The following is a 14282-nucleotide window of genomic DNA, read 5'->3' as shown; positions in this document are numbered from 1 at the left end:
GCTAAGCTAGTGGTTCTGTAAGGCTGTACTTGAGCTTGTACTGAGCTAAATGCTAACATTAGCATGTGACATGCTCAAAATATTTTTTTTTATACCAGGTATAATTACCAAATTCACCATCTTAGTTTAGAGTATTAGCATGCTGAAATTTACTAATTATCACTAGAAAGAAAGTATAGCCGAGACTGATGGGATGCAGGTATATGGTCATAAACTAAAGCATTTAATTTGACAAATTACATTTTTGACTTGGTGATTGCGCTGTCTGGGAACCATGAATGTCTGTACAATTAAAAAGATTAGATGTTTCAGTCTGTACTAAAAAGGTGAGCAGATTAACCAACATCCCAATACCTAGCCATAGCGCAAGTGTGGCAAGAAAGTCCTACCTTGCAAATGTTCAGTATTGGCATTTAAATAATTTATGAAAACTGACCAAATAGAATAAATACCCTCATTAAAAATATCATAATTAGAATATACTGTACGTCACATGAATATTCAGAGCAGGTCTAACATTAGCAGATAAAGCCAATACACTAGATCTTTCCTCATGTCTCTTCAGCCAGCAGATATCGGTCTATCCTTCAGATCGTAACCATATAGTCTACATTTGAATTAAACCTTTTTTGTCATTTGTCTTCTGTCTATTATTGGCCTCATATTCACAATTTAACAAATTGTTGCCTCTCAACCTGCATGTCAGACAATTTTCTTTTGTATTTGACCTTATGATATTTTAAATCCTTTGATTTAAGTTGGTTTAAATCCCAGTTTTTTCAGTTTTTGTCAGAATGATTTAATATAGTGGAATTGACATAGTGTCTTTTCACTTCTTATTTCTCTTTTGTCTCCATCCTGTCGTCCTCTTACACTTTGAACTAGCTGCTTACTTGCGAAGCAAATGACCAAAAGACAGCGTGACCTCCTTTGGATTTCTCTTCTCTGTCACACTTTTATCTTGATTTCACTTTCAGAGACATACTGTATTTAAAGATACTGTATTATAATATACAGTGATTGGAAAAATCCACAAAGGGGTCAGTTTGAAGTCTTCCTCCATCACCCTCTCTCCCATCCCTCCCTCCCTCCCTGCTCCGTTGCATTGCATGTCAGACTGAATCACTGTGAGTGCCTCTGCCCGCTGCCTTGTTTGTGAAACAAACAAACATTTCTTTCTCAGTTTTGTTTTTCTCTGTGTCAGTTTTTAAGACACTGAACACTTCTTCAGATTTTGACAGCCTTTGTCTGTCTTCAAGTTGCAATGCACCTTTCCAGTAGCTCAAATTATGTTGCTTTCAGTTGCTTGGACATTGAATACATCCACATTGTATTGGTTTTGTTTGTATATGTGTTTCCTTTTGTTTTTCACAGTTTTTGAGTATTACAGGGAATTTTCGAGATGTGGTCCTAATCAAATCAGGTTAAACTTACCAGATATGTTAGATTAGTATGTGGTAGTCTCAATCTGACATTATAAATATACACCATGTAAATTGCATACAGTATGATGGATACTTGCTATAATGCTAAAAGACTGAGGCTAAAAGCTAAAGCTCCCCAGTAAATAAGTAAGCATCTTCTCCTTTCATTGGTGAGTAGCTACTTAGCTGGTTGTTTGCAACAATTGCAGCTGACATTAGAGCAAACTAGGTCTGATATTAATTATTCTTTTCATTGTTTATTAATCAATTAGTTGTTGCACTATAACAAGTATTAAACATTATGCTACTGATCTATACTAAAGAAATAATTAGTTTGTATTAAAATTGCTAGTTTTCTTTTATAACAGTGTGACAAGTGTGTATTCTCTACATGTGTCCCAATGAACAGAAAGGAAACAATACACTTTAAAAGTTGTAAACTTCTAACGTATTTGTCTGCTAGGAAACAATCTTGCAAAATACTGAATAATTTTCAATCTGTGTATGGTCCATTGAAGGCTGCTAAAATTAGTTATCTCTGCTTAATATGATCTGTGCCCTACATACTTTAGTTTATTGTTACAAACAACTAATGTGATTTAGTAACATATACTGTTTTTAACAAAACATGAAAGAATAAGTGGTAACCACTAAAAACTTTAATTATAACTAAATCTGGGTTTACAGTGTAGTTATAGTTGCTAAGCAATGAATGGACCATGGCTGTTTGATTCTGATTCAATTTTGAATATTTCCAGCAAAGAAAAACGTGAGGAACACAGTTTCAATGCCAGTAATTAGACTGACATTCATCCTAACAGTGTACCATTATTATAACACATCTATTCCTTATGGATGTTGTTTGCATTGTAATTGGACCGAACCCAGGATGAATTAAATCCACTTGAGAACCAGAAAGATACTGATATCCACTCACTCTCCAAAACCATCTGGCAGGCACGAAAGATGCATTGTAACTTGCAAGAAAACAGCTTATATTTGTCTTTCTTGTGCAGTGATTTTGGTTTAGATTTTTCTTTTTTCCCCACACTTCTCCAAAATGTGTTTGTGTCACATTGGAGGCCCACCAATGTCCGTGTTCGTGGGTTTGCAATGAGCTCATGGAAAAAAAAGACCCACAGTGTGCTGGGAAAAGGAAGCTTCTCTGCCAGAAACATTGCTTATTCTGTGTTTGTGTGGTAATATCACAGACTTTGCACTCTTCTTCTGCATTTGTTCCATATTGGCAACAAAGATCGGTTTGCACATAAAATCCACTCTTAACACAAATCCGCCCGTTGATCAGGGTGTGCAGAGACTAGAGCTGAGTCTGGGATAAACTCTCATAACATGTTTAATTATGTTTCTGTAACATATTTTGTTGTACAGTATTGGTGGAACTGTGTAGTAGTTCAGTGAGATAAGAAATGTAGCAATTTACTGAAGCTTCTATTGAGATTTCTGACAGTTGGCATGTGTGTTTTTGCTACCTACCCACTGTGCTCTGTGCTCACAGCTGGCTCAGTATCCCATGTTGAGAGAGGAGATGGAGAGAATCGTCACCCAGCACATCAGGGACAGAGAAAGCCGAGCTAAGAACCAGGTAACACACACACAAGAAACCAACTACAAACACCGTAAGAGAAGTGCATTGTTTATGGTTGTCCAGAGGGAGGTTGATTTGTATAGAATAAGCATGAACTTAAATTGTTTTACTTATTTTTACAGAGGTGTTCTTTCCAGCATATTCTTTTTCTTCTTCTTATTTGTAACAGCTTTGGAAACATTATATTTAATTGTCTCAATATCTTTGGATTGTTTAGAATGAATGCAGTTCAAACATACTGCACTAGCTTTCCCTGGGATTGTCTACTTTTTGACAAACTTATGCCATCAAAATAGTTTAAAAGATGTATGAATATTTACACATAGTGGCAGAAAATACTGAATTATTTATAATATTATCAATAAATGGGCATTATTGATAACAGATTTCTCTCTCTCTCTCTTCCTCTCTCTCTCTCTCTGTTCAGGTGTTGCTGTTGATAGACATTGAGTTATCCTATATGAACACCAACCATGAGGACTTCATTGGATTTGCCAAGTGAGTTTCTGTTTTTTTTCTTCCTCTCCATTATAGAGTATCAAGATGTATGGTCCCTGCTGTGTTTACTGTTTAGTGCTTAAAGATTTACCAGTTCATGTGCAGTTTAAGGACAAAATCCAGCATCTCCTGATTTGTTGTGTTATGCAGCGCTCAACAGAGGCTCAACCAAATGAACAAGAAGAAAGCAGCTGGCAACCAGGTATTTTGATCACATTAAACATACTTTCATGCGCAGTATAAACTGACACTTTTATGGGACAGATTATACTACATGTTACAGGTTATAGAACAGCACAGCTACAGGAACATGATTCCAGACTGAACTATTCCTGTGTGTTTCATCTCCTGGCAAGCAGCATGACATCTGAACTCCATACAGTCTTTCCCTAAGGCTTTATTCTGATAGCACTCAGTTCTGTTTTGCCCATGCTAAATGTAGCACAGCTATACAGTATCTTGTTACCCTGGGCAACAGTCCATATCTTACACAATGCAGCCCTGTACAGCTCCTGTACATGTGACATACTAATGGGCAACAGTTGTGGAATCTTGAAACTGATGTCGGTACAAACTGAGGTCTGTTGCAAAACATCATAGTAACAACAATTATTATGTTAATATCAAATAGAATGCACTAAAATACTTTTGTAAAGGTTAAACAATCCTAAAAAAATCCATAATTTTAATAATGGAAAATGGTTTAAAAATGTTAAATCTCCACCTGGACCTCAAACTGCATTAAAATACACATAGCAACAGACAATTATGCAATACATGCTGTTCATGTCCATGTAAGTGCAGAAGTTCAAAAGACTGAAAGTTTGTGAAGTGTGTGCAAAATAAGAAATCAAACTAATTAATAACTATACATTTAATGTAAAATAAATAGATTCCGCATGAATATTATATATACAGTAGATTCTAGATTTCACCCTCTGGAAGCATGTAAATCTTCTATTTTTCCAACATTTTATTCTTCAATCCTATTCTCTTCGGCTCTTGTGTTTTTATGCCTATTATGTTGTTGCTAGTTACCTTTGAGTGATTTCTCTTTTTGCTGTGTCTCGTCCTCTTTGTCTTCTCTTTGGCTTTTCTGCTTCAGGATGAGATCATGGTGAGTAGTGTGTTTGTGTTTGTGTGTGTGTGTGTGTGTGTGTGTGTGTGTGTGTGTGTGTGTGTGTGTGTGTGTGTGTATGTGTGTGTGTGTGTGTGTGTGTGTGTGTGTCAATCTGTGCATGTCTGCAGGTAGGCTTTCATGCGTTTGTGCTAAGTTTTTTACGTTCTACATATGTCAGGATACATGTATCTATTTGTGTTTACACTTTTTTATGTGTGTAAATTGATAGTAAATTTCATGAGTGTTTGTGTATGAAATGGGCTTCATATTTACTACCAGAAGACAGGCAGATGGCTGTGGTGGGGGATGCTTGGCTGCTGCCCTTTCCTCTCTTTTTCAGCTGTGTCCACCCTGCAAGCACACACACTTACACTTAAACACATACTTACACTACAGAATGACACATGTACTGTAAAATGCTATTCTATTTTTCTATCCTATCTTTCAGTTTTGTTGAAAGGCTCAGTTTGGAGATGCTTGTTGTGACTTCAACAAGCTGAGGCCAGCTTGCTTTGGCGGTGAAGAGACACCCCTAGCAGTACTTTGAACTAGATACAGAGAAACTCACTTGTGTTATTGAAGTACAAAGAGGAGGAGAGTGAAGACCAATGACATTTTATTTTCTGGTAGAGAATTATCAAACATTTATATTTACACGTCACTGGAATTCCTCTCCCTATCCCCCTTTTTTATTCCTTGCCTTCGACCAAAGTAAAAGACGTCCAAGGGGAATGAAGACCTGCAGTGTGCTAGACATATGTCACCTCCACAATTGTCAGTTGCAATAACAACCACCCAGATCGGGGTCAAAGGTTAGGGGCACATAATAAACAAAGTGGTGATCTTCACTTCCTGTTTACAGATGGATGTAGTGGGCCCTGCAGCTTCTGTTCTCCTGACCAACGCCTATACTAAATACTGTAGGACAACTTAAAATCCCAATTTCTGGACTTATCATCAAATATGCTCCTTATTTAATCCTCAAATCCTGCTCGATCATCAGTCGGTTCATGATAATAGTCACCCAAGTTTTGTTCAAACCCTCAGAACTTTATCGTAAATTGTAGTCCCGATCTGAAACTTTCTAAAGGTACTATACATATGCTAAATCACAGGGGAATATAAAAAATATGATGCACAGGAGTACAGATCTTTTTGTTTTTAGGAAGTTTTTCTTAACCAACATTGAGGGTCCAAGGATAGAGAGTGTTTTTATAATTGTATTCATAAAAAAACACTGTACCTTTTAGTCAATTACTTTACTCTAAGTCTATAAATGTAATCTTAAATAAATTGTCAAATATAAAACATATATGTGACATTGCCATACAGTGTGGAAACTCTTTTTCTAACTTAGAAGGTAGTTCAGAGTATAAGGAAACAAGAGAGGAAATTAAAGGGAAGTGGATTTTAATCCGTACAGGCCTCTGAAGTTTGATCACTCCACTACTTCTCTTCAAAAAGCACATAAACCAGACTGGCTCTTGCATTTCATTGCATGGCCTCAAAAAGATGTGACATGGGCCATTCTTGTTGAAGCCTCCTTATTTCCCTTGCCCCCCACCCTGCTTGCTTTCCCCTTGCTGCTGTCCCAGCAGCCAGCTATAATGTGCTGGTGCCTGACCCACATTGTGTATTTGGCCTTTACTAAATGCCCTGCGTTGGCGTTCTCTCCACATTCTCATTCAGCCGGAAAGAGGAGTTAGCGATCGGTTTAAGGTAAATAACACGCACACCATGTACTGTATGTGTCATAGTTTCTGTTTGGTGGAAATGATGAAATACAAGAAAGAAAAAGAGTGTGAGGAATGTGTTTAGTCATGTAGGTGAGCGTCACCCTGCTTTTGTTTGTGGCAGTCGCTTCTTCTCTTGACTAGAAGCAGTGATATTACATGTTAGTGTACAGTAGGTTCGTAAGTGTATTACATACAAAGGCTGACAAATATGATGTTAAGTTGGTCAATTGTGTGTCAAAAGACTTACTGTGTTATTTACTTTTTCTGTTTTTCTGTGTCTCTCAGGTGATCAGGAAAGGTTGGCTGACCATCAACAACATCAGCATCATGAAGGGAGGAGCCAAGGAGTACTGGTTTGTCCTCACCGCAGAATCTCTGTCTTGGTATAAAGATGATGAGGTAAGATGCTGTTCACACACAGCCACATGTAAAATTATGATTGTTTGCACCTACACATTTCTGTTTTTGCACATTTTTGATCAGATTTCTGGTAGCACTCAGAGCTGCAGGCTTGATGTATTGAATGTGATGATGTTAATCATCGGTCATAGAGCTGCCAGTCAAATCTTCAATGCATCAGTCAAATTGACACACAGACATTTTTTTTCTCCGCTTTAAGTACAAAGCAGCATACAGCATTGGTAAATTGGGATTTTTGGAAAGATGAAAAACACAGGATTTCACAATCATCCCAGCAACCCAGTGATTTTCAATAACTGAATTGTATTATTGAAATGTCAAGAAGTTGACATTGACTGATTGTGTATGATCAGACGTGTTCTTTGCACTATACTGGAACATAATTTTTTTATAAGTGCTTTTAACATCTTTACTGCACAACTTGAGACATCATCACATGGTTCTGAATCAGCAAAAAACAACAATTTAACAACATCACTTTTATAATATTTTCCAGAAAAAAACATTACCAGGAGAATTATTTCAGTTTGCTGTGTTTATTCTTCACAAGCTTCCACCAGAGAGATTCAGAGATTTTTTTTCCACTTTCTGGTCCAAACTTCATTCCAGCTCTTCCCACTGGCAAAAAATGATATGGTTGGTCCTCTGCACACTGAGATGATTTGACCCAGCGTGCTTTGTTACTGGGTCAACTGGTCAAAGCGGTGTCCCATGATGCTTTGCAGAACTATTAGGAGCTAGCCACAGTCTTACTGTCTCCAGGCCTTAGCCACAGCCGCTTCACTCGCTGACATAAGTGTGTTTGTGTGTGTGTGTGTGTCTGTGTAGCATTGAGAAGGCCCTTTGCAAAGAGTCAGGACCCCCCAGCATGTCAGACACCAAAGCTGGCACACACATGTGCATACCAGAACCCCCTGCTCTACCCTGTTCCCAATTACACACACGCACACACACACACACACACACACACACACACACACACACACACACACACACACACACACACACACACACACACACACACACACACACATATAAGCTGCTTCTAATAACTTACTTCATTTCAAGAAAGGGGCGCAGAGTAAGAGAGGCTGGATTGTAGGGAGAGGGAGGAGGCAGCACTGTCTCTTGTAGTGGTTAGCAGCAGGAGAACAAGGACCATATGAGGGGAGAAAGTGGGGAGGAAGGTGGGGGTATGGCATTGGGGAGACAGGGGGGAGAAGAAAGAGGTGAAAGGGCTCGGGTGGACGATTTGCCTTTATATCTTCCCTTTATACCTTTTTCCTCCCCTCATTACCCATTGCTCCCTTATACATCCTTAAAGGTTTATTCCCAAGCCAGAGGAAACTCTTCTTCATCCTCCCCTCTCATCATCCGTCTCTCCATTCACTTTCTGTCTCACTCTTTCCTTGTCACCCTCTACTTCTCCTCTGTCCCCACCCCTCCGTCTTCCCTCTCTTCTTGTACTGTATATTTATTTGAACATGGAACCTCATGGGCGCGGGGGGGCAAAACCAACACATGGCGCTGGTGTTAAAGCTCAGCGCAGAGGCTGAAAGGCACTGCAAGCAATTTAAAAAAAAAAATAGAAACTTTCCATTTTGTTTTCAATCCAAGCTGAACATTTTTAAATAGTCCAGTCACACAAGCGCACACACTAGAGGTTAGATTTCCCATGAGGGCTTATACTTACATGTGCACCTGGATTTATATCAAAATACACACAGTTCATAAAAGTTGGGAACGGTTTTATGTTAAGATAAAAAGGGTATCACTGCTTGCAGAGAAAAAAAGACATTGTGCATCTGTCATGCAGTTTTTTTGCATTTACATGCAGACACATTAATTCTTTACACCAACTTGCCAAAAAGCACATCACCATTTTATGACTGCCTCTCGTCATGGGGAAAACCCTTGCCGCGCCTGGGTAACACACACATACACACACATACACACAACCACACCCACCCACACACACACACACACACACACCACCAAACACACACACACACACACACACACACACACACACCATCACACACCACCCCAACACTAATAAAACTTTCATCCCACTAATGTGCCAGATGTTTTGGTTAGTGTGTGTGTGTATGTGTGTATGTGTGTGTGTGTACATGTGTCTAGAAACCTTCTGGTCTGTATTACCACAGGACATGCCAATTCTTTGAATCAGGCTGCTCTGTTGCTCAAAGCTTCCAAAACGGAGAGAAATGGTTGAAAAGCAGACAAAACTGATTATATAGACTGCCAGCAATTGTGATATTTATTTACATTTGTATAATCAAACTCATACATGTATAGACATTTTCATTTGTCCCAATGAGACATAAATACATTTGTTTTAAATGTGTTTTTGCTGTCCTTTCAGTGGCTGTATTTTTGCCTGTAAAAGTGCTCCTTTTGTGTGTGTATGTGTATGTGTGTGTGTGCCCCTGGGTTTCCCTGGTCTTGCTGTAAAGCTGCCAGAAAGCCAGACTTGCCTGGTGATCCCAGTTGTAAACATCCTGGGGGGAAACAGCACTCACCATAAACATGTCTGCCATAAGGTGTGTGTGTGTGTGTCTGTGTGTGTGTGTGTGTGTGTGTGTGTGTGTGTGTGTGTTGGGATGCGTGTGCGTGTGCGTGTGCGTGTGCGTGCGTGTGTGTGCGTGCATGCACCCGGGGCTGCGATATAGTGGCAGGGCTCTAAATGGAAGCAGGTTGGTTTGCGGTTGTAATTCCTGCAGACGATGCTCTGTGATGGGACACCGTGTGAATGTGTCTGCCCTTTACTTTGCTTTTGTGTACTTGAGATGGAGTTTAAAATGGTACATGTGGGTTCGCTTTATCAAAGACAGGTGGGCTAGAAGATAAACTGCGGCCCTGGTGAAGAGGTAGAAAACAAACCATAATGGAAAACGAGGCAGGGGGTCTAGCTAAACTTTCACATAACGTCACCTGCAAACACTAAAGCCACAAACAGCTTTGTGTCTTTTTTTGGGAGAGCTATTCAAAGACTCGTAAAAATGGCCAACAGACAATGATAGAGTGGCTTCTATTTCAACATTTTTGTATGGTGGCTTCCTGCCTCTCTGCACATAACATGGTCATTTGAGGTAAAGTTGGTGCAGAGAAGGCAGAGACGTAATTGTACATTTTGGTCATGAGTGCAGTGCAACGCTGGGGGTTTACTGTGTGTTTTAGTTATCTTTTTGGGGTAAGTGTTCATTTCTTCTGTGTGGTTGAACTTTTTTTGGTCTCAGTTCTCAGTTATATCTTTGGGTTTTGCAGAAAAATAAACAACATGTTGGAAATGTCATGCAACCATCACTTACATTTGTGCGAATGTGATTCTGTAGGTCTGGGATTTCCCATTCTGTGGAGTAGTATTTGTTTAATTTCTGTGACTGTGAAACTTTGCTTGAGAAAAGAAAATTAGAAACAATGTCAAAAAGATATCCAAGCATCTTTATTTGAACTCTTTCAAACTACTTTTTTACAGTTTTATCAGATTTCACTCTTGGATGAATGACAAATAAAACAATACACAAAAAAACCTGGTAAAGAAACGGAAACCCTTTTGTCTCTGTAAACAGTTTAAAAAAATAATTTGAGATTAATGTATCCGTCATTTATAAATCCAAGATAGGCGAGAGCCAGGCCTCTGTAGTGGAGCCTTTGGGTGCTTTATTTAGGCTTGTGTCTGGGTTTGTCCAGATGGATGAGGGGTGGTGCTGCGTGTTACCACATCCTAATGTGCTTGTGCCTCCTGGATGCCCTTTGGAGGGCTCTTGCTCTCACTTTGAGTCGTCCCGTGCTTCCCCGGCCAGCCTAACCAATGTGCAGACTACTGTACAACCACTACTTCCTGAACAGGTAGTCTGAACACTGGGCAGGCGGGCTGGGCAATTGAAGGATGCTGTGGAGACAGATTTACTCATGCACACACAGATAATCTTAGCAGGAAGTTGCTGTCATGACTCATCAACACACACTCTAAACTATACTCACTGCGATTCCAGTATTAAACTCTTGAGTCCAGCTCCCTCTGCTCTTATAGTCTGACTGCTACAAAGTGCTGACCAGTCTGTTTGTGTGAGCTGGAGGGAAGCAGCATGTGAGAGATAGATGAAGGGGCTGGCAGAGAGGTGAAGAAGGAGGTGGAGGATGAGGAGAGGTTAGACAGAGGTGATAGCCACTGATTGGCAGATTCAACGACATTCCCTCCTGTTTCCCGCTGTGAGAGGCAACATTCCAGATGGAGTCCTAGACGTAGAAATGCATTTTTCTTAACAACTCAAAAAGATGTTAAAGTGTAACAAATCCACTGAATAAATCTAAAGTATTATTGTATTTAAAAATGTTTTACCCAAAATTATTTTTTCCGACAAAAAACAACAACTTTGTGCCATTTTCAACACACAGAGATCAAGAAAGATCAACACACACAAAGGGGTCACACCCCATTTAGCGCAAATTTGTACAAGCTAACCTTGATTTGTCCCCGCTGACCCCCGGGCCAAGACTAAATAAATAAAAACCAGGATATTTCACAAGACAGTTTAAAAAAACGGATGAGATGAAGCTTTCAGTAAAAGATAGCAACACCCAATAGATAGCTCTTTGGTCTCTTTGGAAGTGCTCTCAATCGCTCATGGTTTAAAATCTTAGCAGTGAATAGTTGTGGTCAGCTGAGATCATACTAAATCTGACCCAACACCTCCCACTTAAACACCAGAATACGTAACCTTTCGTCTCCTTGACACATGCCAAACAGAAAGAAATTTCTCCTTGTGGAGGGGATACCTGCGACTTGACACTCTCCTCTCTCTTCTACACATCTCGCTGTCTTCAGCGATGTCTCTTATTCTTCTTGGCTGATTTGTTTTGTCTCCTTCTTGACTGATGGTTAGCCTCGATTCATCCCCCGACGTCCCTTCATTCAACACTGCCACACCGCTGAGGCCGTGGCAGGCTGGTGGCGTTTAAATGGGACTTCTGAGTCGTTGGGATTTGTCTACCAAAGCTTCCCTGAGCAAAAAAAGCTGCTCCGGTAGCGAGCAAGGTGGAGAAGCTGGAGGCTCGACGTGGCAAAGGACTGGCCATCAAGTTTCCCCTTCGAGAGACAGAAGGAGAAAAAGGAAGGAGAGAGAGAGGAGATATGGAGAGAGAAGGAGGAGGAGCTCGCCAGCCCCCCATTTTTCCTCTCCTCTTCCTCTCTCCTCTCCTCTTCCTCTCTCCCCTCCCTCTGTCTGGCGTTTCCCCCTTCCTTTCTTTCTTTGTTTCTTCCTTTCTTTCTTTGTTTCTTTCTTTCTTTGTTTCTTTCTTTCATTCTTTCTTTCTTCTTTCTTTCTTTCTTTCTTTTTTTCTGTCTTTCTTCCCTGGCTTTTGGGGAGAAAGTGGAAGGTCAAAGGTGACCAGGAAGTGAGACACATTCATTTGGCGTGTGTGTTGTAAAGTTTGGAAAGGGAGTGAAGGATTGGCTGCCGAGGGAGGGAACTTTTTAGTGAAAGCGTATGTGAGCAGATGGGAGGACGTCTGCGTTTGTGCGCTCACATGGAGGCATATATGTGTAAAGCGACTGCATGTTTGTCCCTTCCATTAAGTGTATATGCACAGCTCTACTTATGGTACATATGAGGGTTAATGTGGTTTTTGAGTGATGGATGTGTGTGTAGGAGTGAGCGCAGAGGCTCCATGGTCTTTGTAGTGAGGGCAGGAATGTCGGCGTTTTCTTGGCAAGCAGGAGGAAGCCTTGTAATAACTCCAGATGTGCAGCCCTGTGGTCTCCATCTCTCTTTTGCTCCCTCTGTTTTTACTTCTAAAGCTGATTTCCTCTCCCTGTCGGACTCGAATAAAGAGCCCTTTATGCAGCTCTACAACCTTCCCAACACACACACACACACACACACACACACACACACACACACACGAAGGGGGGTAGGGTAGGAGGTGCTGGTAAAGGGTGACATACTACTGAGAAATCAGAACCAGAGCGTAAGAGATTGTGTGTTTGTGTGTGTGTGTGTGTGTGCGTGTGTGTGTGCGTTTGAGTGTGTGTGTAGACGAGAAGGAAAAGTCTGTATGATTCAAAGTGGATTCAAGAGACACAAGTAGTCAAAGTTTGCCTCCTTCACCTTCTTTGTTTCACACACCCACACACTCACATTTAGGTATTTTTCTTAGCAATCAATACTAGTGTTTCCAGGTGTTTGTGTGTGTGTGTGTGTGTGTGTGTGTGTGTGTGTGTGCAGAGGTGGCCAAGGCTGTGTGTTTGTTTAAGCTATGGTTTCTGAGCTCCAAATCAAAGCAGGCCCAATCCCGGGAGAGACGAGTCAGCAGTACTCGGAGAGATGGAGGGATGTGGAGGGAAAGTGAGAGACATGGGGAGGAAAATGGAGATGAAGGAAGGAAACGCAATAAAAACGTGGTGCGAAAAGGAGACGAAATGATGCCCGGCAAGCAGGAGCTTCAAAAATTTGAAAAAATGGAGCTGAGAATCCTCTGTAGATTGTTGCAGTAACGTTTGGAGTTGAAGGATTGGAAGGAGTTAATGTTAATGGGTGGGTGGGGGGACCTCTGCGGTCGCACCAACATTGTTTCCACTGTTTGGATGACCAGGCAGGCAGCTTATTTCAAACTCTTAGTCAGGAAAGCCAGAAATACTAAGAAAGTACACACACATTGAGCGTAATGTGTGATTCTATTTTATTCTGTCTTGTCATGACATAGTGCTGGTTAATACTTTCATGAAAAACCTCAAGTTTCTAACTTTGGTTTTTTTCATATTGCAGAAAGCGAACGACTCCGTCAGTTAATGTGGGTGTAATTGTATCTTTCAAGTGTTTGCATCAGTGTGGCGAGGTTAAGCTTGTGATACTGTAGATTTGTGTAACAAGCCAGCCAAACCCATCAAGGCTGCTCCAAAATATGATCCCTTGTATTTCATTCGAGTGCCATCAATCAGCCGAGTTACAGTGAAAGATCACAGATAGTTTTCAAGCTAAAGATAACATGTCAAATTGCCATTATTCTTGTTGGATAACATAAATGTCAACCACATAATAGCTTGGTTTTTATTTTCCTTCTCCCTCAAAATATATCATTACTATTTTTTTTGTTAAAATGAAAAACTTAAGTAATAGGATAGTGGTCTACTGGAAGAAGGCTTCAGGTTCTTTTTTTATGTAAAAGTACTAATACATATACTCCATTACAAGTAAAAGTCCTTCATGCAAACTGTACTTGATGTATCAAGGTTTCTGCAGAATAATGTCACCTTTGACTGAACGTTTTTATTAGGTATGTTTGTAGGTATTTATTGTGCTATTGTAGCTAGGCAACGTGTAGCTAGTTTTAACAACTTATACAGTTACACAGTTTAATTGAGTGTTCTCCAAGCTAGGGGTTGGGCCCCCTCTAAAGTGTCACAAGATAAATCTGAGGGGTCACACGATGATTAATGGAGTTGGAAAGAAGAA

The 14282-nt window shown here is 40.3% G+C and overlaps 1 protein-coding gene across 12 annotated transcripts in view; it reads left to right on the top strand.

Annotated features, from left to right (window-relative positions):
• The window catches only part of dnm1a (dynamin 1a), a 47036-nt gene that overhangs the window by 18561 nt on the left and 14193 nt on the right, over nucleotides 1–14282 (top strand). For 8 of the 12 annotated variants that reach the window (XM_032539768.1, XM_032539772.1, XM_032539770.1 and 5 more), the window contains exons 11-16: nucleotides 2941–3027; nucleotides 3458–3528; nucleotides 3679–3730; nucleotides 4634–4645; nucleotides 6338–6367; nucleotides 6670–6783. In XM_032539768.1, coding sequence (XP_032395659.1) covers nucleotides 2941–3027; nucleotides 3458–3528; nucleotides 3679–3730; nucleotides 4634–4645; nucleotides 6338–6367; nucleotides 6670–6783 — 366 coding nt within the window. The remainder of the gene's footprint in view (nucleotides 1–2940; nucleotides 3028–3457; nucleotides 3529–3678; nucleotides 3731–4633; nucleotides 4646–6337; nucleotides 6368–6669; nucleotides 6784–14282) is intronic. The other 4 variants (XM_032539777.1, XM_032539776.1, XM_032539774.1 and 1 more) reach the window with 1 other exon arrangement.

The sequence above is a fragment of the Etheostoma spectabile genome, chromosome 16 (assembly GCF_008692095.1).
Source record: "Etheostoma spectabile isolate EspeVRDwgs_2016 chromosome 16, UIUC_Espe_1.0, whole genome shotgun sequence".
Classification (NCBI taxonomy): domain Eukaryota; kingdom Metazoa; phylum Chordata; class Actinopteri; order Perciformes; family Percidae; genus Etheostoma; species Etheostoma spectabile.
This window is presented reverse-complemented; position numbering and strand designations above follow the sequence as displayed.